Source organism: Miscanthus floridulus, chromosome 8 (genome assembly GCF_019320115.1).
Source record: "Miscanthus floridulus cultivar M001 chromosome 8, ASM1932011v1, whole genome shotgun sequence".
Classification (NCBI taxonomy): Eukaryota; Viridiplantae; Streptophyta; class Magnoliopsida; order Poales; family Poaceae; genus Miscanthus; species Miscanthus floridulus.
Genome location: NC_089587.1, coordinates 3,836,951 through 3,861,605, shown reverse-complemented (window position 1 = coordinate 3,861,605; position 24,655 = coordinate 3,836,951). Strand labels below are relative to the sequence as shown.

The window sequence follows — 24,655 nt, the reverse complement described above, 5'->3', positions numbered from 1 at the left end:
TCTTGTTCACGTTCGAGGCCACCCCAATCCGGGCACCAACGCCTGATTCATGTGCGCGAGCTCGACTCGGAATCCGATCCCCCAGCCCCACCCAACTCCACGCCTGCTCGGATTCCTCCTCCCTTCTCTGCTCCGACTCCGATCACCGCCTCTGCTGCCTGCCCCGTCCTACATATAAATCCCTCCGTCCACCGCAGCGTTGGGCCGCGCAACAAACGCAGCCACCGCCGCCGCCGCTGCCGCGACACCAACCATATAGTCGCCTGCCAAGTCCCAACCTTTTCCGGCCCACACCACACCACACGCCATCGTCTTCCTCCTCAACCTCGCCACGGGGCGCCACGAACCGGACCGCGCCATGGCCCCCGCGCGCCCCGTCACGAGCGCGAGGTTCCCTCCGGTGTCGTCCTACGACGCGTCGGCGCGGGTCCGCCGTACCGCCGCCGCGGACCTGGACGGCACGCTGCTAGCATCCTCCTCCGCGTTCCCCTACTACTTCCTCGTAGCACTCGAGGCCGGCTCCTGCGTCCGCGCGCTGGCGCTCCTCCTCGTCGCGCCGCTCCTGCTGGCGCTCTACACGCTGGTCTCCGAGGCGGCGGCCATCGCGCTGCTGGCGTTCGTCACGTTCGCGGGGCTCCGCGTGCGCGACGTCGAGGCCGTCGCCCGGGGCGTCCTGCCGCGGCACTACGCTGCCGGCGTGCGCGCCGACACCTGGGCCGTGTTCCGCGGCTGCGGCGAGGGGCGGAGGGTCGTCGTCACCGCGTCCCCCGCCGTCATGGTGGGGGACTTCGTCCGCGAGTTCCTCGGCGCCGAGGTCGCCGGGACCGAGCTCGAGGCCTTCTGCGCGTTGGGGAGCACCAGGTTCACGGGGAGGATCAAGGCCGTGCTCGTCGGGGAGAGGAAGGCGGAGGTCGTGCGGAGGCTCTTCGCCGGTGCGGAGATGCCCGACGTCGGGCTCGGGGACCGCGAGAGCGACCACGACTTCATGGCCATCTGCAAGGCACGGGAGTAATGAATTGCCTTCAACTATCCAGGCTTTTTGGTTGCTTATTATTACAAAAATTTGAGAAGCTTTTCGATGCAATCAGGTGGATTAAAATTAAATTTTGTTGCTTGATGATTAAATTATGACTTTGGGCTTAGTAAGCAAGCAAGCACTAGGATTTGTTCTTCTTTGCCTTATCAAGCCAAACAAATGCCATACTTGTTCTTGTAGCACCATCTGTCACATCTTTGGCACCCTGTTTGTTTGTGTGGCTGCAAACCTTTCTACTAATAAAGTTTCTACAGCAGTCTAGGAAAAAAAAGATATGAAGAAGATGATTTTGAGATATAGGCCCCGTTCGTTGGTCTGAAACTTGGCTAAAATTGGCTGAAAAACACTGTTCTGGCTGAATTGTTGTGAGAGAGAAACACTGTTCCGGCTGAAAAAAAGAAGTCAAACAAGCCGAATATAGGATAAGACGAACAGGGCCATAGTACACCTCCGGTCAAAAAAGATACAATTCTAATTTGAGAATAAGCTAACCTTATTTGACTAAATGTATAGTAGTAAATGATATTAATTTATGGCACATGATTAGTCTGGTAATTTTAGACCTTATTTGACTGCTTCCTAAAAAAACAAACAAAAAAAGATACTAATTGACTGATTGCTGTAAATAATCCGCCCTGTACATATGGTGTGCAGGAAGCTTACATGGTGCCTCCGGACAAGCGCGCGCCGCGTGCGGCCGCCGACACTCTGCTGTCCCGCGCCGTCTTCCACGACGGCCGCCTCGTCCAGCGCCCGGACCCGGCGCAGGCGCTGTTCGCGCTGGCCTACCTCCCGGTGGGCTTCCTGCTGGCGCTGTTCCGCGTCTTCTTCGACCTCTTGATGCCGCTACGCCTGGTCCGCCACACGTACCGCCTGACGGGGATCCGGCTCCGCGTACGCGGGACGCCGCCGCCACCCCCGGCGTCGGGCGCGCCGGGGTCGCTGCTGGTGTGCAACCACCGCACGGCACTGGACCCGATCATCCTGTCCGTGGCGCTGGGTCGGCCCGTGGCGTGCGTTACGTACAGCGCGAGCCGCCTCTCGACGGCGATCTCGCCGATCCGGGCCGTGGCGCTGTCGCGGGACAGGGCCACCGATGCGGCGCGCATGGCGGCGCTGCTGGCGGAGGGCGACGTCGTGGTGTGCCCCGAGGGGACCACGTGCCGGGAGCCCTGCCTGCTGCGGTTCTCGGCGCTGTTCGCGGAGCTCACGGACCGGATCGTGCCCGTGGCGATGGAGGCGCGGCTGGGGACCTACTACGGATCGACGGCGAGGGGGTGGAAGTGGCTGGACCGGTACTTCTTCTACATGAACCCGCGGCCCGGGTACGACGTCACGTTCCTGCCGCCGCTGCGGCCGGAGGAGACGTGCGGCGCCGGCGGGAGGAGCGCCGTGGACGTGGCAAACCACGTACAGAGGGTCATCGCCAAGGAGCTCGGGTTCCAGTGCACCACGCTCACCAGGAAGGACAAGTACATGAAGCTCGCCGGCAACGATGGCACGGTCGCCGTCAGGGCTAAAAAGGACGCCGCCGATGATAATGCTGCCACGGCCACCCACCAAGAAGTTTGTATGAAGAGATTGTATATTTATAATGGCACAAGCTAGCTGGACTGAATCGGAGCAGCATTATATGGTACGTATACTACTGACGTAAAAGGAAAAAAAAACATTCATGCACAAAAGGTATAGTTAGGCTTATAGTACCATGTATATTGGAGTATTCTGTATTTGTGTTGTTTTAATGTTTTATAGAAAGAATGAATGAGTGAATGAAGTCCAATTTTAAAGGCACAATTTACGGTAATGCTACATGATTTACGTCCGACGCGAGCACAAATCGTCGGACGCTTCCGCAAGTCCACCGCCTCGTTGCATGCACTTTTACCCCGCCGCTCGCTCTGCCCGCAAGTTTATTAAAAAAATCACCCATCCTTATCCTTTCCGCTTCCTCCTCCCTTGTCGTAGCACCTTGTGGTTGCCCCGTCCTGGACGCAGACGCGCACTCCCCTCACTGCTGTCGAGCACCCCATCCGTCACCGCTCGTCCGCGCCCCGTCACGTGCGCCTCTCGCCCCCTCCCGCCACGCGCGTCGCTCGCCCGGCCAATCCAAGCCCGGTGCTAGTGGCGGTGGTGGTGGTGGTGCTCGTGTGCGGCGCTGGTGCTGGATGCTAGTGGTGCTCGTGCACCGCCACTCACCGCCGGCTCCCACCCCGATGGGTGGAATTGACCGGCACAGGCGCTCCCCTCCCCTATGTTTGCAAATATGTTTCAAGTGTTTTAGATGTTTTCAGATGTATGCTGCAGTTGTTCAATATGGGTATTGCAAAAGTAGATCGAGGATGTTGCACGTATTGCATATGTTGCAAGTGTTTTAGAGACATGTTGCAAGAGTTTGTTCAAAATGTTTTATCCTGTTCCAGATGTATGTTGCAAGCATTTTGATCTGAATGTTGCATATGTTTCACACATATGTTGTAATATGTTCCAAAGGTTTCATATGTTCCCGTCTTCCGTTGCAGCAAGTGTTTTTATGTTGCAAGTTGCAAGTGTTCTATCTGGATGTTGCATATGTTTTCAAACATATGTTGGAAGTGTATGTTCCAGATATTTCATATGTTTCAAAAGTATGTTGCATTCAAATGTTTCATGTTGTTCGGAGAGTCAGGGGGCGCGGGGGAGTGATGGTGGCACGGCACGGGCGCCGGGGAATGGGGAATGGGGCGCGGCGAGTCGGTGGCCGGTGGATGTGGCACGCTGCGTGCTAGGGGCCGGCGGTCGAGGGCACTACGGGGCAGGGCGACCGGATGGGGCGGGTCTAATCGAGATGGACAGGGCGGATTACGAGCGAGTCGTACGGACGCGACGACGGCGTGATGCGCATGCAGGCATGGCGGATTAGCGAATGAGGGGAGGGGGGGAAGCTATGAAGGCGCGCACGAGAAGCGGCCATCCGACGGAATCCTATCCTGACGTACGTCCGGCGGCAGCACGTGCCCTCAATTTAACATTGCATGGTTTCCCAAGTTGTATTTTTTTGATAATTCATTTGTTTTATACTACTACTTATTTGATTATAAATGCATGATTTTTTTAAACGAAATAAATGCATGATTATTAGTGGATAATGTATTTGGTTATTTGCTTACAAATCTAACCACACTAAATTGCTTACAACAGTTTAATTTTTTTGACCAAATTATTGGTTAATTAAAGATTGTATAAAATTTGACCAAATTTTTCTCGAACGAATTCGTGTATGATTAGGATACGATCGATGTGTTTGTCCTGCCGCCTGTCATACGATTCCAATTCCGATAATATAACAAAAACTTTATATATATGTACTGTTGGCAAGCCGCCGGCAGCAGCAATTCATCGACGAGAGACAATCACGATCTTGGACAGGCATGCGTGCATGGGCAAACCCAAACCCAAAACCCAGGCTTTTTGGCTGCTCCGTTCATGTCTCTTCTTCTCCGGGTACAAGCGCAACAAGGAAGAAGCCGAAGCCATGAACGACGTGAAGCTAGGACTAGGAGGCGGCGATCATCCCGACGTCGACGGCGAAGGTGGTGTCTCGGCGGCGGTCTCGAGCTCCCCCCACCAGCAGCTGCCGGAGGACATCATCTTCGACGTGCTAGCCAGGCTGCCGGTGAAGACCCTATGCCGGTTGCGGTGCGTGTCCAAGTCGTGGCGCGCCCTCATCTCGTCCCCGGCCTTCACCTCCGCGCAGGCATCCCGCGCCGCCGCTCCCCTCGTCGTCGGCGTGTTCGGGACGCCGCGCCCGCTCGACACGAGTTCCGCCCCGCCCGTGCGCCGCGGTTTCTTCCCGAGCCGTCGCTCGAGCTGCGGGTGTTGGACCCGGCCGACGGCGGCAGCGTCGTCAGGGTGGTCAAGGACGTAAAGAGCACGAAGCTGATGTGCGGCGCGCGCCTCGGCCGCCTCGTCTTGGTGGACCAAGGGTCATCGATCCGGCGACTGGCCGGGTGATGGTGCTTGATGGAGGGTCGTCGACTACTGCAACTACAGCGTTATATAACGATGGAAATTGGAAGAACAGCAGTGGCCCGCCGGTCAACAAGGATGTGGGATGGGAGATGGCTCGAGCAGCCCTCAAGTGCTCCCTATGCCTAATTCAAACTGATGTCCACAATAACAACCTGGGCAGGTGCAAAAAAACATATGGTTTCTTGCCGATTCCGAGAGGAGCATATGGGTCAAGGAATACGCAATACAGATGACCGAGGGTTGGTGTCTTTTTAAACCATTGGAGATATTGGTTGACGGATCGACGAATATTGATGCTAAACGCCTTCAAGAAAAAAGAGGGAAACCTGCGTGATGTTCAATGCGTCCTGCAACTCTACCATCTTAGCATAGGTTCTCTCACAGACCTAATGGAAATGGGCAACGACTTTAGGGGGCCACTGACGCTTTATACCGGGAGCTTTTCTCCTAATATATTATTATATATGAATATTTCGCCAATTAAAAGACTATGGCATTCAATTCCTATTTGGGGAGTTTGCATGCGTTATCTGTTAAATCAATGTAGCTAGCTAGCTTATACATTTTATTTCAGTGATGATTCAAATGTTCATCATTCATTTTTAAATCAACTGTGTATCACGTATGCAAATTTATTAGTTTGTTTATTTGTTTTTCCTTGGGTCGAGATAAATAACATACTATTATATTTATATTACATATATGTATACCATGCAGTCACTGAAAAGCGTCTTTAGAATTCACCGAAATGATTCTTTATTTTCTGCGATGCAGGAAACTTATGCTCCCAAAACTATTTGCTAGAGTATATAAATTTTGCGGTCCAATAAACTACTATTCATACAAGTTTCTATACAAGTTCCTTTATTTTCTGCAAATTTATTTGTCTGTTTGTTTCCTAGAGTCGAGATAAATACTAACTTATAACATACTATACTATTACATTTATGTTACAATTGTATACCATATAGCCGCCACTGGAAAGGGTCTTTAGAGTTCATTAAAATGCTCGTCAATGAAGCGGATCTATGTCCGACCACAGCAGGCCCATTGTCGGATTGTTTTGCTTCGGCAATATCCAGCAACGTGATCGCGTAGACGGAATAAGATGGTAGCACACGAGACACAGAGATTTATAATCCCTACTCCAGTGGTGCGGCTGCTCTTGTATTTGTATGCTCAATTACAAGGGTTGTTGCTCCTAGCTACATGTAGATGGAATAGGTGGAAGATGGATCCCGTGCCCGAGGTCCTTACCCTCCTTTATATAGGCAGGAGAGGTAGGGTTACAGAGATGATGGTCGGACTAACAAATTGTGTTCCTAGTTTGTTACAACAGATTGATCCTAGCTATCGTCTAGATACGTCCGTCTTGGTTTGCCTTGATCTCCACGTTGGTTGATCGCATCAGCCCTTGCGGGCCTCCTCCTTGACGGTTGTTGGGCCGATAGCTTGGTGATGGTCATATATACGGGCGGTGCAAGCAGTGGCGGAGCCAGAAATTATATATAGCGGGAGCCGGACAATCAAATATATATAATATAGCATAAATTTCAAAATATCTATATAGAGTTCAATCATATATTGGAAAAACACCAAAATCTCTATTAAATAATGAATTATGCATTGACAATTTTGCGATGAAAAATATAACGATAAGCATAAATGGTTAAAGGAACTAACATGTTTCATTTAAATTTTGCTGAACGCGTCTGAATCACATTGAAGTCATCAATAAGTTCATCGGTTGTGAACTCCATTGCAATCGCCTTTTCAATGTAAATTATTAAGCAATCTCTTAGGAACCCATCTTCCATCTTATTCCTAAGCCTGGTTTTAACAAGTTTCATTGCCGAAAAAGCACGCTCTGTCGTTGCTGTGGAAACTGGTAGAGTTAGCACAAGCTGAATCAACCTACCAAGGAAAAACATTATCAGCAAATCAGCATTACTATGATTATTTAAAGACAAAATAATCAACTAAATATTGTATAATGCACACCTGTCGATCAAATAGTAGTCATCTGATTTCCCTGTTTCAGCTAATCGACGACAAAGCTCGGCAATGGTTGTCAAATTCTGAATCTAGGATTTGTAGGTACATCAAGTTCATAATGTTGTAACTGTTGTCTTAATGTAACTCTTTCTTGCTCTGAAAAATCAGCAGGGTAGAACTTTGAAGCTAGAGAGCACACATCATCAATTTTTAGTGAGCTGAATGAATCTCTGGGATCCAAAGAAGTACATAAAGTGAGAAGCTCTGTAGCTTGTTCACTGAATCTAGAATTCAACTCTTGTACTTGTTGATCAACTGCAACCATGAAAATATCATAGTGGTGGTGATGCTCGACTGTGATCTAATTATCTACACGAGATCGAATGTAATCTGCATAAGAGTTGGTCATATTTGGAACTCTGATTCCCTGTTTGCTGCAAAATTGTGTCACATCACTAATAAGGCTATTCCAACCATGGTCTCTTAGGTTTTGAATCAACCTTTTGGTAGTGGCAACATCATCCATAGCATTCACAATGTCCTGAGATTTTTGTTGTAACTTCTTGCAAAGTAGGTTTGTGATTCCCATTAATTCTTTCATAACATGCATAATAAACACAAACTCAAATGTCATCATCAATTTAACAGCACCAGCAGCCTTTCCACAACTTGCTTGTGTGGTTCCTGGACCTTTAGCAGTGGCGATATCTTTCAGTACTAGGAATGTAGGCTTGTAAAGCTTTATAAGGCTACAAATCGAATCATAATGAGAGCTCCACCTAGTTTCACCAGGACGTTGTAAAGTTCCAATTTGATTAGCACCTCTTCCAGTTTCAAGCTTACTAAGCTCTATGAGCTGCTCTAATTCAGCAACTTGATGAGCACGCAGATCATCATTCCTCTTACTAGAAGACACAACATTGTTGACAATGAGAGCTAGATGATCAAAAAAATTATGAACCTCAGTTACCTCTTTTGATGCAGCAACAAGAGCTAGCTGTAACTGATGAGCAAAGCAATGAACATAATACGCATATGGGCACTCATCTAAGAACTTTGCCTGTAGTCCATTCCACTCTCCACGCATATTGCTAGCACCGTCATATCCTTGTCCACGAATATTTTGAACATCTAAATTAAGTGCTGATAGAACAGAGCATATTTCTTGTTTAAGTGTGGCAGAGTATGTGTCATGAACATGAACAATGTCAATAAAACGCTCTCTAATGAAACCACCTTTATCAACAAACCGAATGACAAGTGCCATTTGTTCTCTTCTTGACTCATCTCTTGATTCATCAACAATTATGCAAAATTTAGCATCACCAATCTCACTGCGAATTGCTTTTTGAACATTACAAGCTATAACATTTAATATTTCTTTCTGAATTTGAGGTGAGGTATATTTTGCATTCTGTGGAGCATTACTTAATACAACAGCCTTAACCTCCTCATCATATGAAGGTAGTAGCTTTACCATTTCAAGAAAATTACCTTGGTTCTTTGAATTGTCAGATTCATCATGTCCACGAAAGGGGCAAGCCAGGAATGCTAACCATCGGACAACATCAATAGATGTTCTAAGCCGCAGTCTATTTGCCTTGATTTCTTTGCTTGTTTGTTTCTTGATCACCGGTTCAATATGACATAATCGGTTCTTCAAATTGTCATAGCATTTAACAGAATACTGATGAGCTGACCCACTCTCTCCCATGTGAGTTCTGAAGCAACAATTATTCCCGCCAACCTTCTTCCAGTTATTAAAACCTTTCGCTGTAAACACATCTGATCCTGATTTCCCTACTGGCTTTTTAGAAAATAAAAAGCAAGGGAGGCAAAAGGCTGCATCTTTTATCGGTGAGTACTCTAACCAAGGAAATGATTTGAACCATTGTGACTGAAACCTCCTTGGGTGCTTCTCTGAACCTGAAGGAGGGTATACATCCTTAATAAATTGGTATGGACCATGTTTCATGTATGCTCTGATAACTTGTTCTTGTTTGTCTGGAGGATAAGTCCGAATTTGGTCACACAAACCCGGATCTCGCTCTACATTCAACACACTATTGTCTGGATCATTTACTTGTTGAACCTTAGATGCCGGCTGCACAATTTCCTCTTCTTCTTCATCGTTTTCTTGTTCTGCAGCAAGCCAATTAGCTATTTCATCTTCCAGAGACTCAGGGTCATCTTGCTCTTGATCTATCGAAACATTAGCAGCAGCAGTGTCTGCCTTATAAAAAGAGTCAATTGTTGTCCTTTTAAGTTTCATGATGATTACCCTTCAATATAAAAAATAATAGTTTAATTAGCCAATTAGGCATTAGCTCTAAACTGATGGACATAGAAAATTAGAATAGAACAAGAACATACCTGGCTACCTGCTACCGTGCTGCGTGCTGCCTGGCCTGGATGTTCACGTGCTGCAGACTGAATCGAAGACGGAGAGCCTGGAGCCCTTGGACGGCTGGACCTGGAAGCCGGATGGAGGTGCGGACTGCATGTGCCTTTACGGCCGGGCGGCGGCCGGCGGGGCTGAGTGTGGCGGCGGCGGCGGCACTGCGGTCTGCGGCAGGATCGTGAGTTGCGAATCGCGATCGGCGCGGATTGCCCTAGGCGGCTCAGCCGTCGCTCCTGGGACGATCAGACTACGGACGGGACGGTTTGGCTCTCTGCTCAGTATACGTACGTACATGATACGTAGATGGGCTTGGACGCTTGGGCCATAGAAATATTAGTTTTTTTCACCATACATTGGGTGGGGCCATGGGCTCCGCTGGCCTCCCCTTGCCTCCGCCACTGGGTGCAGATAGCCCTGGCCCATATCTCAAAGAGTAGCTTTCGTAGGACTTAATGATAAGCTAGCACATAGCTTCTAGCCTTCTGGACGTCGCAGTCTCCCCTGTAAATTTTGCATACTGTGAGTACATACATCTTCGGGTGCCGAAGTTTCAAACAGTGCAGCTAGATATTCCCAAGTATTGAGGAGCTAGTATATTGCCGTTCGAGTACCAAGAGCATTTCTCGGGTAGCGAGAATCTTCTTCAAGCATCGAGTGAGGCGGTGGTACACCGTACATCAAGGAACATTGTTCCCTGGAGGTTGTAAGTGCCTGGCTCGGGTGGTGCACCCCATATCGGGAAACGTAGTTTCCTGGGCGTGGCCCTCGGGACATTGTTAACGTCACGTTCGGGTGGTGTACCCGATAACCGAAAGCGTAGCCTCCAGGACATCGTAGATGCCAAGCTAGGATAAAAATACCATTGTACTCGAGAAGTTTGTTCCCGACGTATTCCGACGTGTAAATAGTGGTTGTGCATCATTAAGTCTAGCCGTAAAACAATAATGAGGATGGGGTAGATGCACCTCCATCGCCCGCGCGTCACTAACAGTTGATTTTTAGGGTGGCCTATTGTAGATCGTTTGTTAACGAGCACTAAGAGCATCACATTTTTCTTCAAGATCTATCAAGTAACGTGATTCAAATTTTCATGAACCTCATTAGTGGAAGAGTGAGGACGTTGTCTCGGAGCCCTGAGGCCAATATAACAGTGTCCCGGGCCAGGCACCACTATGGGCGACTAACGAACGCGTGAGCGGCTATGGGCAGTTGCACTTATCACTCTTTGAGCTGGTAACGGGTAGAACGAGTGAACGTCCGCTATCACTGAAAGGAAGCGGCAGGACAAAACCTGACCAACGGGGGCACGTCATAAACTCTTTTTTCCAGATTCCAAGAGCTCGTACTTTTGTTACAGCCATGGGCCAATCAGTTTTTTGGTTTCCCACAAAAGGGCACACATCCACTGAAATAAGGTACTTCGAGCTCGTCCGGGTATTGAGGGATTTACGTGACACCGAGTGTTAGAGGTTTTAGGATCGTACTGGCGAACCCCCTAGATACCCCCTGACTCTAGTAGGGGCAGGGTCGATACTGAACGAGTCACTACCGCTTACACCTACGGTAAGGGTGAGCCGGGCCGAGTACCCGATCTGAGTGTCAAATCACTCGCCTGAGTCGGCTCGGGTGACGATGCATAGGATTTCGGACCATTTGGTCCCACAGCCTCCACGGTTACGCGGATGGGTTCCTTCTCTTCGAAGTTGAGGCGTCAGTTTCGGTGGCTCGTCTCCCCACGCGTTTATCTCGGAAGCTGTGCCTCTCAGAGATCGTGGGTGCATAGCCAGGCCTTAACTCCTGCTTTTCACCCATGGAGACTGCTGGATTCCATAGACCGTGCACATCCCCTGCCTATAAAACATAGGAATAGAGGAGGGGAGTTAGTACATCTGCGTAGTAGCTTTTGCACGCTCACCTTCCTTTGCTCGTTGCATCTCCTGTTGTCGTTAGATCTTGCCTTCCATCCATGGCCGGAGAGAAGCGTCAGCGGGAGGAGCCTAAGGAGGGATCTACCGAGAGGGGCGTGCCTCCCTCCGCTCGGGCCTTCTGCTTGGGCTTGATTGTGTCAGCAGACTGGCTTCACCAACGGCTAGAGTCCGAGTCTTCAGCGTCGCCAACGTCCAGCGCTAATCGCGCCCACGTCGCGCACTCGCCGCGCACCAGCGTGTTCGCCTGCGCGCCCGGTCTTCACGACGCCCACGCTCCCGCATAGTGCGTGCTGCCGCTCGCCTGTATAGCAGTGGTCGAAGGCCACCATTGTAACCTATATATGTACACCACTGTTGATCAATACAATTATCCAGTTGGTCATTTCCTTTCTACATGGTATCAGCTTCTTCGATCCTACAGAAAACCTTCCGCTCCTCTCCTTGCACCAATGTCGCCCTCTTCCCACCACTCCGAATCTTCCTCCTCCGACGATGAGCTCGTCCCGGCGGCTGCCTCTACCATCCAAGGCCTCTCCATTCGTCATCATGTCCCGGTCGTCCTCGATCTGGAAGAGGGCAACTATGGACAGTGGCGCTGCTTCTTCAAATCCACGCTCAGCAAGTTCGGCTTGACCAGCCATGTCCGTTCTCTAACCCCGTCTGCCGATCGCGATGGCGAGTGGCGCATGGTGGATTCCTGCGTCGCCAACTGGATCCTCACCACGGTGTCCAAAGGCGTCTTCGACATCATTCGTCGCGACCACGCCGACGCCTTCTCCCTATGGAACGCCATCGCCAACCTCTTCCAAGACAATGAGCTCCAGCGCACGGTGTATCTCGAGGCCGAGCTACGTTCTCTGCAGCAAGGTGACTCGTCGATCAATGACTACTACACCAAGCTGAAACGGCTCGCCGATCAACTCGACGACATCGGCCACCCCGTCTCTGAGCCTAGTCAAGTCCTCAATCTTCTTCGAGGGCTTAATCTGAAGTATCGCTACGTCAAGTCGGTGATTACATCTAAATTCCCACCACATACCTTCCAGAGCGCTCGATCGTTCCTTCTGCTTGAGGAAGTTAGCGCTCAACATGACGCCACCGTCGAAGCCACTCAGGCCTTGGTCGCGGCGCATGGTGACCACTCCGGCAGTGGCACATCCTCGGCGTCCACTGGCACTAAAGACGGCTCCTCTTCCTCTGGCGCGCCTCGTCGTGACAACCGCTCCAACAACGGCGGCAACTACTCCCGCAACAACAACCGCGATCGCCGCCGCAGACGCGGGAACGGCAACAACGCCGGCGGCGATGGCGGCGGATCCCGATCCAACAACTACAGCGTCTCCAACACTCAGTCTGGGCAATGGGCAGCTGGCTACAACCCTTGGCAGGGCATGGTGTAGGCCTGGCCAATGCCCTTTCGAGCCCCCGGCGCTGGTGTTTTGGGCCCCCGTCCACCGTTCTAGCACAACCAGGCGATGATGGCGCATCACCAGCACACATCTGCACCTGTTGGCGTCTTCGACAACAGTGCGCTATATGCCGCACTGCAATCCTCTGGTGTTCCCCATCACCCGACGAGCAACTCCGACTGGTATTTTGACACTGGCGCGACGTCACACATGTCATCCTCCCCTGGTAATTTTCCCAACACTTCAATCTTCCTCTTCTTCCATCACAGTGGGCAATGGTGCTCGGCTGCCTATCACCCACCGAGCACAGACATTCATTCCCACTGCCACTTCCCCTCTCCGATTGAATGACGTTCTTGTTTCTCCATCTCTTATTAAAAATTTGATTTTAGTTCGTCGCCTTACTCGTGATAATAACGTTTCAGTCGAATTTGACCCTTCTAGTTTTTCCATCAAGGCTCTTCCTTCTAGGGTGGAGATGCTCCGATATGAGAGCCATGGCGACCTCTATCCTCTCCGATCTTCACCACATCAAGCATTCAGTGCTTCATCGGAGACACTCTTGTGGCATCAGCGACTGGGGCACCCGGGGCACCCAGCCACTTCTCAGATTTTACAGTCTTTTTCCTTCCAATGTAATAAAGCTAATGCACACTCATGTTCTTCATGCCGTTTAGGCAAGCATACATTATTACCATTTACTGCATCTGCATCGCAAACATACTTTCCCTTTCAACTTGTTCACTCGGATGTTTGGACGTCTCCTGTTTTCAGTCATTCTGGTTATAAGTATTATGTCGTTTTTCTTGATGACTATACTCACTACCTTTGGACTATCCCTCTACGTAATAAATCTAATGTTTTTCATACCATCCGAGCTTTCATCGCTTACGTGCATACTCAATTCAACCTCCCCATACTTGCTTTCCAAACCGACAATGGCCGGGAGTATGACTCTACTGCCATGCGTCTCCTCCTCTCCTCTCTTGGCACTCAGCTCCGTCTATCTTGCCCATATACCTCCCAGCAGAACGGGAAAGCCGAGAGGATTCTTCGCACTGTTAACGATTGTTTGCGTACCATGCTAATCCACAGTGCAGCTCCATTAGCGTTCTGGGCTAAAGCTCTTGCGATGGCCACGTACCTGATCAACCGACAGCCGTGCCACGCCACTGCCTCCACAACGCCATATGCTATGCTGTTTGGAGTGGCGCCCAACTACGACGAGCTTCGTGTCTTTGGCTGCCGGTGCTTCCCCAACCTGATCGCTACCTCCCCGCACAAACTCGACGCCGTGCGTGTTCATTGGTTACCCTACAGATCACCGCGGTTACTGATGCTACAACATCGCCACCGGCCACGTCATCACGTTGCGGCATGTTGTGTTCGATGAGAGCATCTTCCCCTTCCGCAATGACACAACTAACACCATCGACCTGTCGCCTGACGCGCGCCCACCGTCGCCCGACATCGACGACGACTCGACGCGCCCAACGCCACCAGCACCGTCTGCCCCGCACCTAGTGCATGAGCTACAACATCACCCCACTCGTGCACGATCAGCACGACTAGGGCGTGCACCTGCCGTAACAGCTGATGCAGGACCATCCACGCCACCAGGCTCTACCGGCTCCGTAGCTACGTCACATACTTCCTCACCAACGATGACATCGTCCAGCGCTGCGTCGCCCGTCGCCGCATCGCCAAGGCATCCAATGATCACTCGAGCACAGGCTGGGATCTCCAAACCTAACCCGAAGTATGCATTGGCAACCACGGAGACCATCTCACCGATACCGCGGAGTGTGCGCACTGCTGTCAAGGACCCTTGCTGGTACGCTGCGATGAAACATGAGTTTGATGCATTGCAGGCCAACAGAACCTGGACCCTCGTGCCTCGTCCTCCGGGAGCACGCGTCATCTCCGGCAAGTGGGTGTTCAAGCACAAATTGAACCCCGACGGCACCCTTGAGCGCTACAAGGCTCGATGGGTCGTACGTGGGTTCAATCAACGTCCCGGCATCGACTTCGGGGAGACCTTCTCGCCCGTGATCAAACCTGCAACCATACGCACCGTGCTCACCATCGTTGCCACCAACAATTGGCCGGCTCATCAGCTCGATGTCTCCAACACCTTCCTCCACGTCAACCTTCAGGAACGCGTCTACAGCCAACAACCGACTGGCTTCGTCAACCCTGCACGGCCCGACAATGTCTGCTTGCTGTCTCGTTCACTCTACGGCCTACGGCAAGCTCCGCGTGCATGGTTCAACCGCTTCGTCGAGCACGTCACCTCCCTGGGCTTTGTACAGTCGAGGGCCGACACGTCCCTCTTCGTGTACAACCGGAACAGCGCCACTGCATATCTGCTACTCTATGTCGACGACATGATCCTATCCGCTTCATCGACATCCCTGCTTCGACAGATCATCAAGCGGCTCCACGACGCCTTCGCTGTCAAGGACATGGGTCCGGTACATCACTTCCTCGGCATCGGCGTTCGACGGACATGCACCGGCTTCTTCCTCTCCCAAACCCAGTACGTAGAGGATCTCCTTGAGCGCGCTGGGATGGCAACCTGCAAGCCAGTCTCCACTCTGGCGGACACGAAGGGCAAGGCATCTACACAAGACGGCAAGCTCCTCGACGACGTCACCTCCTACCGGAGCCTTGCTGGGGCACTGCAATACCTGACAATCACACGTCCGGATATTGCGTATGCCGTACAACAGGTGTGTCTACACATGCATGCGCCGCGCGATGTGCACCTAACCATGCTACATGCCATATCTTCACCGACGATCAGCGCCTATTCAGACGCTGACTGGGTCGGATGCCCGGACACCAGACGCTCTACGTCGGGCTTCTGCGTCTTCCTCGGATCCTCTCTCATCTCGTGGTCGTCCAAGCGTCAAACCATGGTTTCGAGATCGAGCGCCGAGGCGGAGTATCGAGCCATCGCCAATGCCGTTTCGGAGTGCTCTTGGCTCCGACAACTCCTCGGCGAGCTGTTGTACACCGTTCCCTCGGCAACGGTGGCTTTCTGTGACAACATATCATCGGTATACATGTCTCGAAATCCCGTACATCACCGGCGTACCAAACACATCGAGCTCGACATACATTTTGTACAAGAGAAGGTGGCCATTGGCGAGCTTCGCGTCACTCATGTCCCCAGCGCACGGTAGCTGGCGGACATCTTCACAAAGGGACTGCCTTCGGTGCTCTTCTTTGACTTTAGGAACGGTCTCTCCATCACGAATGGCGATGTCCAGACTGAGGGGGGTGTCAGCGGACTGGCTTCACCAATGGCTAGAGTCCGAGTCTTCAGCGTCACCAACGTCCAGCGCTAATCGCGCCCACGTCACGCACTCGACGCGCACCAGCGTGTTCGCCTGCGCGCCCGGTCTTCACGGCGCCCACGCTCCCGCGTAGTACGCGCTATCGCTCGCCTGTATAGCAGTGGCCGAAGGCCACCATTGTAACCTATATATGTACACCACTGTTGATCAATATAATTATCCAGTTGGTCATTTCCTTTCTACAGATTGGGTTTGGGTAAGGATAGATCTGTTGTTGACTTCGTTGGAAGGGACCTGATGCATTTCTTGAGACAGTGGTTTCTCATCGGCGCGCTCGATGCCATGGCTGGCAGCCATCCGGGAGGCCTTGTCGCCATCATGTCCCCCGGCAACACAGGCTACGCTGCCACTAGGCTTGCCTTCCTCCTTCGACAATGAGGAGGGTGAAGAAGGTGAGCACGATATCCGTACCGTGAGGGAGGAGCTGGTCGTGGCCAGACAATCCCTCTAGGACGGGTGTCGGGAGGTGGAACGGCTGAAGGAGTGCTTTGCAGCGGCCGAGACCGCGCTCGGTGCCGCGAACAAAGAGGCAGCCGACACCAGGTCTGCCATCGTGGCGACCCACGCTGAGCTTGCCGGTGAGTTGAACTTCTTTGTTTCCTTTGTGGAATTTTTCTCGCCTTGACTTTGAATCTCCGTGTTTTTCAGCGACGCAGGAGCAGTTAAGCACTGTCCAGGCTGAAGCGGCAGATCTTCGCCGGGCCAACGAGGAAATAACGTTTCCTGTGATATGCATACCAAATGAATGAGATACAAGAAATACATTTTTAATTGTTTTTTATTAGTTTGATTTCTAGGTTCTTCTTTCTACCAGTAAGGCGAGATAGGTCGTTCACTTGCTGGGCAGTTTCATGCGCACATGACAACAGCAATATAATGCCGACGTAGTTTGGCAGCATCATGGGGAGGTTCAGGCGTTCAGCCCCAATAGCCAAAATGGAGCAGTTTGAGGAGAGCGGAGCAAGATTTGGGATGTGGGAATCGTCAGCGCCACGAGGAGAGCGAAGCGGAGAGGCTTACCGGAGGTGAGGGAGCGGATCTGTGCGGGTCAGGGATGGCTTCCCTCTCGGCGAGGACGACGGCCGCGGTGGCAGCGAGGACAGCAGCTGCGATGGGAACGGCGGCCGTGGCAGGGAGGATGGCAGCCACGACGACGACGGCGCTCCCGACGACACAATGGTGGTGGAGATTGGGAGAGAGAGTCCGTGAGTATTTTCTTGTAGAAACTCGATCCTAGCGGTGGCTGCTGGGGTTGACCGATGGATGTGCTCAAGATAGGGTTTTGGTTGTTATGTATGACAGGTGGGCTAGAAAAATTACTTTGTGCTTGAGTGGGCTGGGCCGAGGGCATCAAAATAAAACCAAGCTATAGCGACCGATCGTTGGACCCTGATATGTATTTTTACCAACCGATACTATGAGGCTACAACAAAATATATGTACCAACCAATAATCGGTTGGTATAGAGAAAAATAGCAACCGATGACTGTTACAAATTTATACCGATCGATAGTTAGACGTTAATATTATATTTTAACGACCGTTGTCCGACGCTAATTGTTGGTTGCAGTATAGTATTTCTTTAGGGGTGAGTACCTTTATGTAAATACTATATAACAAATTTATTATATTCTCATGCTTACAATCGATGTGCATACTGTCGACATAGAATTTTGTCCCGTGCCGAGGGCATACAAGCAAGCCGGAAGGGTCCGCTCGATGGAGCTGGAGATCCGCCTAGCTTTAACGTAGGGGTGGTCGATCCTACGCACTTCTCTCAAGACGTGCCAGTCAATTTGACCATGTAATTGATAAGGAGAGAAAATTTATCAGTAATTAAGGGCAAAACATGCCGGTGTTGCCAGACAGTGCCGAATGTGCGGCTTTGAGAGCCGATATGAAAGGAGATCGACTAAATAGTCGATTCCAGCATATTCATAAGAATAAATCGGTTAAAGCTCATGGGGTTGTGTAAGAAGAATCGGTTATCGTTCAGGATGAATATTATTCTTTAAATAAATATTGGTCAATGGCAATAAGATATTAACTATAATTAGTTCATGCTAAGCCAATGACTGCAAGTAACCGAACTCCTTTATAAAAGAAACAGTTCATCATCATTCAACCATTTAATAGAGATAAGTCTAATGAACATATTAGATCTCATCTATCGCTATAACCAGTGGGGCATGAGACAGAATCATGCAGTCCATAGAAACAACAATAGGCTCAACGACCCTAACTTATTACTAATATCAGTATGGCATGAGGCAGAATCATGTAGGTTGTCATACAATAATAAGATCATGGGGCTAACATATCTTTCAACCTATCGCTACTTCAATGATCTCGTGATGCGAACCATTCGTGAAAGCGCTCGATATCGGCTAAAACAGCCAATTCAGGCATAGCGCACAGTTAAGGTCATGTCCTCTCAGGAACAGATCTACCAAATAACGATTCCCACTCCATGGTGCTAATAGTGGGGTATGAGGCAGAATCACACAGGCCATGATAACAGGCCATGGAACAGTTTTCGCTAGCCAATATATCTACTCAAGATCAAACATGTCTTAACCGCACGCTATGCACGATCAAGATTGATGTAAAACAGCCGATAAAACATAACTCATCATTTAAAGTGCATATTAGATCAGTTTAGATTAACAAACGATGAGTTAAAAAAGATATAAGGCCGATCTAGATCAATCTCAATCGGGCGAAGTGATATTGCTGTAATTAAATAAATAATAGAAGCAATAAGCAATATCAGTAACTTAATGAATCTATCCGAAGAACACCATCCTTAGATAGAGTCGATAACTTAACCTTAATTTAGTTCGAGCAGTGGAGGTCGATCGGATCGATACAGCCGTACTTGAACTAGACAATAGTCGATAACTAACTTATATCAGAGTCGTAGTGGAGGTCGACCGGATCGATGCAGCCGTACGAACAGAGGTATAAGCCATGACGGTACTTACAGACAAGCAGTGAAGGTTGACCGGATCGATGCAGCCGTACTTAATGAAGAACTCGTCGAGATCTACTCTACTCCTACTCATAAGGGGTGACCGGAGCCAAAAGAGGAAGTAACTTATATTTGATTAATTGTGTGTCTTTTACAATAGCTGGGCTTTGATATTTATACCCTGAACCTGTGCATGACTCCTATCTAAGCACGACTCATCGCAATCTTTGACTCTAGAGAAAACTTTCCTAATTTAAAATAACTTGGACTCTAATCTTTCTGTTTTTGTAGAGTCCAACATGCTTTGTCCTGGCATCGATTGTAGCCTTTGTCATTATCTGTTGGCGCTTCCTGAAGAAAGATGATTTTAGTGTTGCATCCAAATCAGCTGGTTTCAATCTACACACAATTGATTTCTTGATGACATGATCTTGGGAGCTTTCGAGTCCGTGTGACTCTTCTTCCAAATTTTAGTGTAAACACATGCCCTCCAATTTTAGGATAAAAGTAATTTTATTCTAAAATTATCACATCTGTATTCCCGATAGGTCCGCAGTCACGGGTAGAGAATCTTGATCTAGGGTCTACTGTTTGTCGCCGTCTATGTCAAGTCACGAGCCCATGCTTCAAAACTTTTACAAGAGCACCATTGCTTCTTGGGCACTTGGATTTATCCTTCCAGACCGGCTATAAAATGTTTATCCAATTCTGGCGAGAGCAACTCAACAATTTAGCCATATTTCTCCTCTATCTGTCTCCGCGAGTGCTCCCGACTCCGCTGGACCCTCCATGGTCTATCCTTTTGCTATGAAGATGTTGAGCGATTAGAAGAATTCTTATGCATAGGGTGATTGTGTCTCCCATCTTAGCACCTTGTCGAGCAAGAGAATCAGCTACTGTGGTTAGAAGAATCCTTGTGATATCGCTTGGGTCTTCTCTCTATGCTTGTAGAGCTGTTCTAGTGTTTGCAAGGGCTAAAATACGTGGACATTTTTCCCTTATTTGCTCAATCAAATGCCTATCGAAAAAGCCACAAACTTCTTTCTAGCGGCTTCCCAGTCACCGAGAAATCAGCTGGACATCTGTTAGACAGGCGGTTTTTTTCCTTCTCTGTCGCAATTTTATTAACGGACCGATGTGTCTCGGTTATGATGACTTTCGGTCCTGTGGGGATTCGAACTCCCTTCAATTCAAAGAAGTTTAGTATTATATAGTAGCAACTCCTTTCATAAATCTCATAGCACATATTTACACATAAATTGCTACTGAAATTAAATTCTTCGAAACATAGGCAAATATGGTCTAGTTTTGTTCGCCTCGTTACGCAAAACACACCGGTGCATACGAAATTAAAAACGGATACAACATCAAAAATTATAACCGTTCAAAAAAAATATTGTGCTTTTTTTGTGTCAGCTGACGTTATGGCAGTTGGGGGGCTGGGGTCGTGCGCTCGACGTGTGGGGGGCTGGGGTCGCGCGCTCGCCGTTTTGCGCGGCCTGTCGTGCTTTAACCCGGTTCGAGTCTGAGTGCCCACCTGCACGGCTGATAAGCCGGTTGAAGCTGTTTTCTTATGAGAGAAAATTATTGTTCCATGGCTGATAAGTTCAAACGAATAGGATGGGACCCCACTATTGTCTACATATTTCTTACTTTCTCTGTTTCAAATTATAAGTCGCTTTGATTTTTTTTGGTACATCTATTTTGCTATACATCTAGATATAATATTATATGTAAATACATAGCAAAATAAATGAATAAAAAATCAAAACAACTTATAATTTGAAACGGACTGTGTATTATTCTTCCGTAGGACAACCCGCAACACTACTCTTCTTGTTCCCCATCTTCACCGTGTTTGAGGTTTCGACATCGTCCTCGTCCGCATTGCAATTAGCACTACTTGTGTATGTATGGGCCAGCATGGTAGCTCCACAATTTGTGCATTTGTCTAAAGATCTATACTCGTCACCGTTGTACAGTATATTGTTCAGACACGTGTACTTTTTGCACTGCCAACATTAGTTTCCTACCCGATCGGCTTACCTTAAAAACGGCACTATTCAACTTGTTTTTCAGTCGGAACAGTGTTTTTTCTCATAACAATTCAGCTAGAACAGTGTTTTTCAGCCAAGTTTCAGCAAGCCGAAGGTAGGGGAGACACAAGATTAAAAAGTTGTTGATGGACCATATATCGAGCCTTTACCATCAGCAACTCAATAGTGTTATTGGTCTTGGTCATTTACAGAGGCAGGCTTTTCCAGGCGCCAGCGCAACCTTTGTTTCTATATTTATAGAGGCGGATCTCTTAAATTGCCACCTCTGTAAACAACCATTAAGAGAGCAAAAATGTTTAAGAGGCCTGCTCCTATAAATGTAGCAATTTACATTTTGGCTACCAGGCTTCAAGCTGTCATCCAAAACCTGATCCAAAAAAATCAATACGGCTTTATTAAAAAGAGGACAATACAAGATTGACTCGCTTGGGCTCCGGAGTACTTTCATATCAGCCTCCAAAAAGGAGCTAATTATTCTTAAACTTGACTTTGAGAAGACATTTGACAAGATAGAGCATAGTGTTATTATCCAAATCTTAACAAGTTTGGGTTTTGGTCAGAGATGCATCTCATGGATAAGTGACATTTTAAACTCAGGAACATCATCACTGCTTTTGAATGGAGTTGCAGGAAAATCCATTCACAGTACAAGAGGGGGGGTGTTGGGTAAGACTATCTCTAACAACCGCACCCAGAATACAAGACCTATTTGACGTTTAGGTAATAGCACTGCATGCAAAGGGTTTAATACACATTTTTTGTCTTCTTTAACAACATGACCTAAAAGAGAACCCTTTCTACAGTTGTTTCTTTTTCTCGAGCACCACGTGGCAAAATTCCTCCTTTTCTCTCGCCACCTTATGCAGCGCCAACTATTTGGGTTGAGGAGAGAGGATGCTCATATTTAGGTTGTGCCTCTCCTGCCACCCAAAATGGGTCTCCCATATAGATGCTATGTTGAAGACTTTTTTAACCAATACAGTACCATCGAAGACCCATTTTGAGTTTGGGTGCCTCAATAGGTATTCTGTTGGAGATAGTCTAAGACAAGGGGGTCCCCTTTCTCGCCCACTGCACTTTGTTCTAGTAGCAGACTTACTCGAAACTATTGTTAATAGTGCAAGAGATAGAGGCATCCCCAAACTACCTATAAATCTTCAACAGACTTCCTAATCATACAATATATGTAGATGACAATTTTGTTATCTAGGAAGCTAATTGTGGCAGAACCACCCAACTTATATGGCGTATATGCACCTGTCATTGTCCTAAAGACCTCTGACTACTGCACATGAGAGCTAGATAATCCCGGTAGTCTATCGGGTGTCCTCGGGGAACCCCAAATCATCCATATTTTACAACTCATACAGGATCAACATAGAGTTACCACAATATTACAACAGTTGGTACAAAAATAACTTACATCGGAGTGCGAAGGACTTATAACATTAGTTTACAAAACATGTGCAAGTGGAAACTTAACTTGAATTCAAAAGGTGAGTAGGACTACGGAAGCAACTTAGGGAAACATCTGTGGTAGAAGAGGCAGCCAGATCATGTCGAGCCCACCGACATAACCTCGATTAGCAGCACAAGTCAGATCCTGCAACAGGGGTTAACAAACCCTAAGTACTTAAGGGTACTCAACAAGTCTTACCCGACTAAAGAAAAGACTCCAAGGTTATGAAGGCTTAAAGGAAAGTTTGAAGCAAGAATAACTTTTGCAAAAAAGCTTACTACAAGTGGATCCTTACTTTCAATGTTTTAGCTGCGTATTAAGTTCATTAGTAGTATCTAGTTTGCACCTGTTCTATATTAATCACTTCATTAAGCATCTCATCTCATCTTATACCAACTCGTATCCAATAGTATCATTGTTTCATAGATTATTCTATGATGATTGAGTCTCCACAACCGAGTAGCACGACGATTCGAATCGATTAGGCCTAGCTAGGATTTCCTTACCACACGACATACGCAGGTCCCAAACCTACGTATATCAACCCTCACTCGGATCCTCCAGAACGTGAACCGGTCTACGCTACCCGAGAATACAGTACTCCACCTCCCTATGCCGTCCTGGATGGATTCATAGGATAGGTACATGCTACTCTCGCCATCTCCCACTCCCAGTGCGTAGTTATCTTTTCACATAATGGACTAGCCAAGGTATCAGGCTTACCAGAGTATGTGGCCAGTACTGCAAAGTCTCGAACACATAACAAGCCTATAATGAATGGTCCTTAATTGACACAGGCGGGGCACTACGTCCAGACTCAAACTTGACACAAGCAAAGACTCCACCCGATCTCAATTTAACATTATCATTATCAGGGTATTCACATGAGCCTTCAATAGAGCTGAGAAGAACATGGTAAAACCTATTTCTCGTGAACGATGAGACCATCATTCGACTTTTACCGAAGTCTAAGCATTACTAAGTATAAGAGATATCGACCTATCCATACTAGTAGGGAATAACTAAGGATACCTGATTATCAAGGTAATCATGCAGCAATGGTATTCGATCAACTCCTACTTAATGCACATCTTACAAGACTTAAAGTGTAATAAAGATTTATAAATACTAGAGAAGGGTTTATGCTCCGGGGCTTGCCTGCGTTGCAGAGGAGGTTAGTTTCCACAGACGAACCACTGAAGTTAGACTTGGCACCAACACCACTAGTGGACGAATCTCCTTTGAAACTTGATCGACACGCATCTTGTCACTCTCGTATGCACTACACGTAATAGATGATGCTTTGTTCAACATGATGAACTACATGCCATGATGCATGATGAGAGGCATAACAAGTGCATAACAGAACTTTAAACGAGGTTAAGAAAGTTGAGTACAACTTGCCTTCACCAAAGAATCTAGGGTTATAATTATAAAATCATTTTCATTATTAACTAACAAATAAATTAGTTGTTTATCATAAAAGAATTACACTAGCATGCACAAGCAAGTGATTAACATGAAAAGCATTCACATGGCTTAATCACTTACTCAGGATATTGCTTACAAGTACTCAAGACTTGCATACATGCATCTATTGGTTAGATATTTAATTAAGCCATTTTAATTATTTAAACAAGTTGATTACAAGCATATCAAAAAAGGGATTTAATTGCTAAGGAACAATAGGGGTTTGGGTGTTCCAAGGTCCACAATCAAAGTGTAAAACACACCAAAGTCAGTTAAGCATTTTCCTAATTTATTTTAGTATTTATTAATTAAAGGAAAATGCATTTAAACATATTTAAATTAATTAACCAATTTAGGATTATCAAAAATAGTACCAAAATTTTTGTGAAGGTAGATATTAGAATGTAAAGCATACACAAAAAGTTTCATAATTAAAGGATAAGCAGTTTAGCCTATAAAAATCATGGAAGGTCCATTTTATAATTAAAAGAGGTAATTTTTAAGCATAACAAAATTACTTATCATGACCAACTAATATTTTTATATGGTAGATAAT

The 24,655-nt window shown here is 47.9% G+C and overlaps 2 protein-coding genes and 1 pseudogene across 2 annotated transcripts; 2 read left to right on the top strand and 1 right to left on the bottom strand.

Annotated features, from left to right (window-relative positions):
* The first annotated feature begins 224 nt into the window (after positions 1-224).
* LOC136470913 (glycerol-3-phosphate 2-O-acyltransferase 6-like) lies at positions 225-2,821 on the top strand. The gene is made up of 2 exons (XM_066468642.1): positions 225-1,000; positions 1,691-2,821. Exons 1-2 carry the CDS (start codon positions 359-361, stop codon positions 2,642-2,644), a joined length of 1,596 nt encoding a protein of 531 aa, XP_066324739.1. The 5' UTR covers positions 225-358; the 3' UTR covers positions 2,645-2,821.
* Positions 2,822-6,638: 3,817 nt separating this feature from the next.
* Positions 6,639-9,685, bottom strand: LOC136470912 (uncharacterized; annotated as a pseudogene).
* Positions 9,686-11,820: 2,135 nt separating this feature from the next.
* On the top strand, positions 11,821-12,771 carry LOC136468437 (uncharacterized). Its single transcript, XM_066467016.1, has one exon. It carries the CDS (start codon positions 11,821-11,823, stop codon positions 12,769-12,771), a length of 951 nt encoding a protein of 316 aa, XP_066323113.1.
* The last annotated feature ends 11,884 nt before the right edge of the window (positions 12,772-24,655 follow it).

What these genes read in the sequence shown, in the direction of transcription:
- LOC136470913 (XM_066468642.1), top strand. Translation starts at nt 359, where the DNA reads ATGGCCCCCGCGCGCCCCGTCACGAGCGCGAGGTTCCCTCCGGTGTCG. An exon ending in ACTTCATGGCCATCTGCAAG is followed by an intron (nt 1,001 to 1,690) that starts GCACGGGAGTAA and finishes TATGGTGTGCAG; the next exon opens with GAAGCTTACATGGTGCCTCC.
- LOC136468437 (XM_066467016.1), top strand. Translation starts at nt 11,821, where the DNA reads ATGTCGCCCTCTTCCCACCACTCCGAATCTTCCTCCTCCGACGATGAG.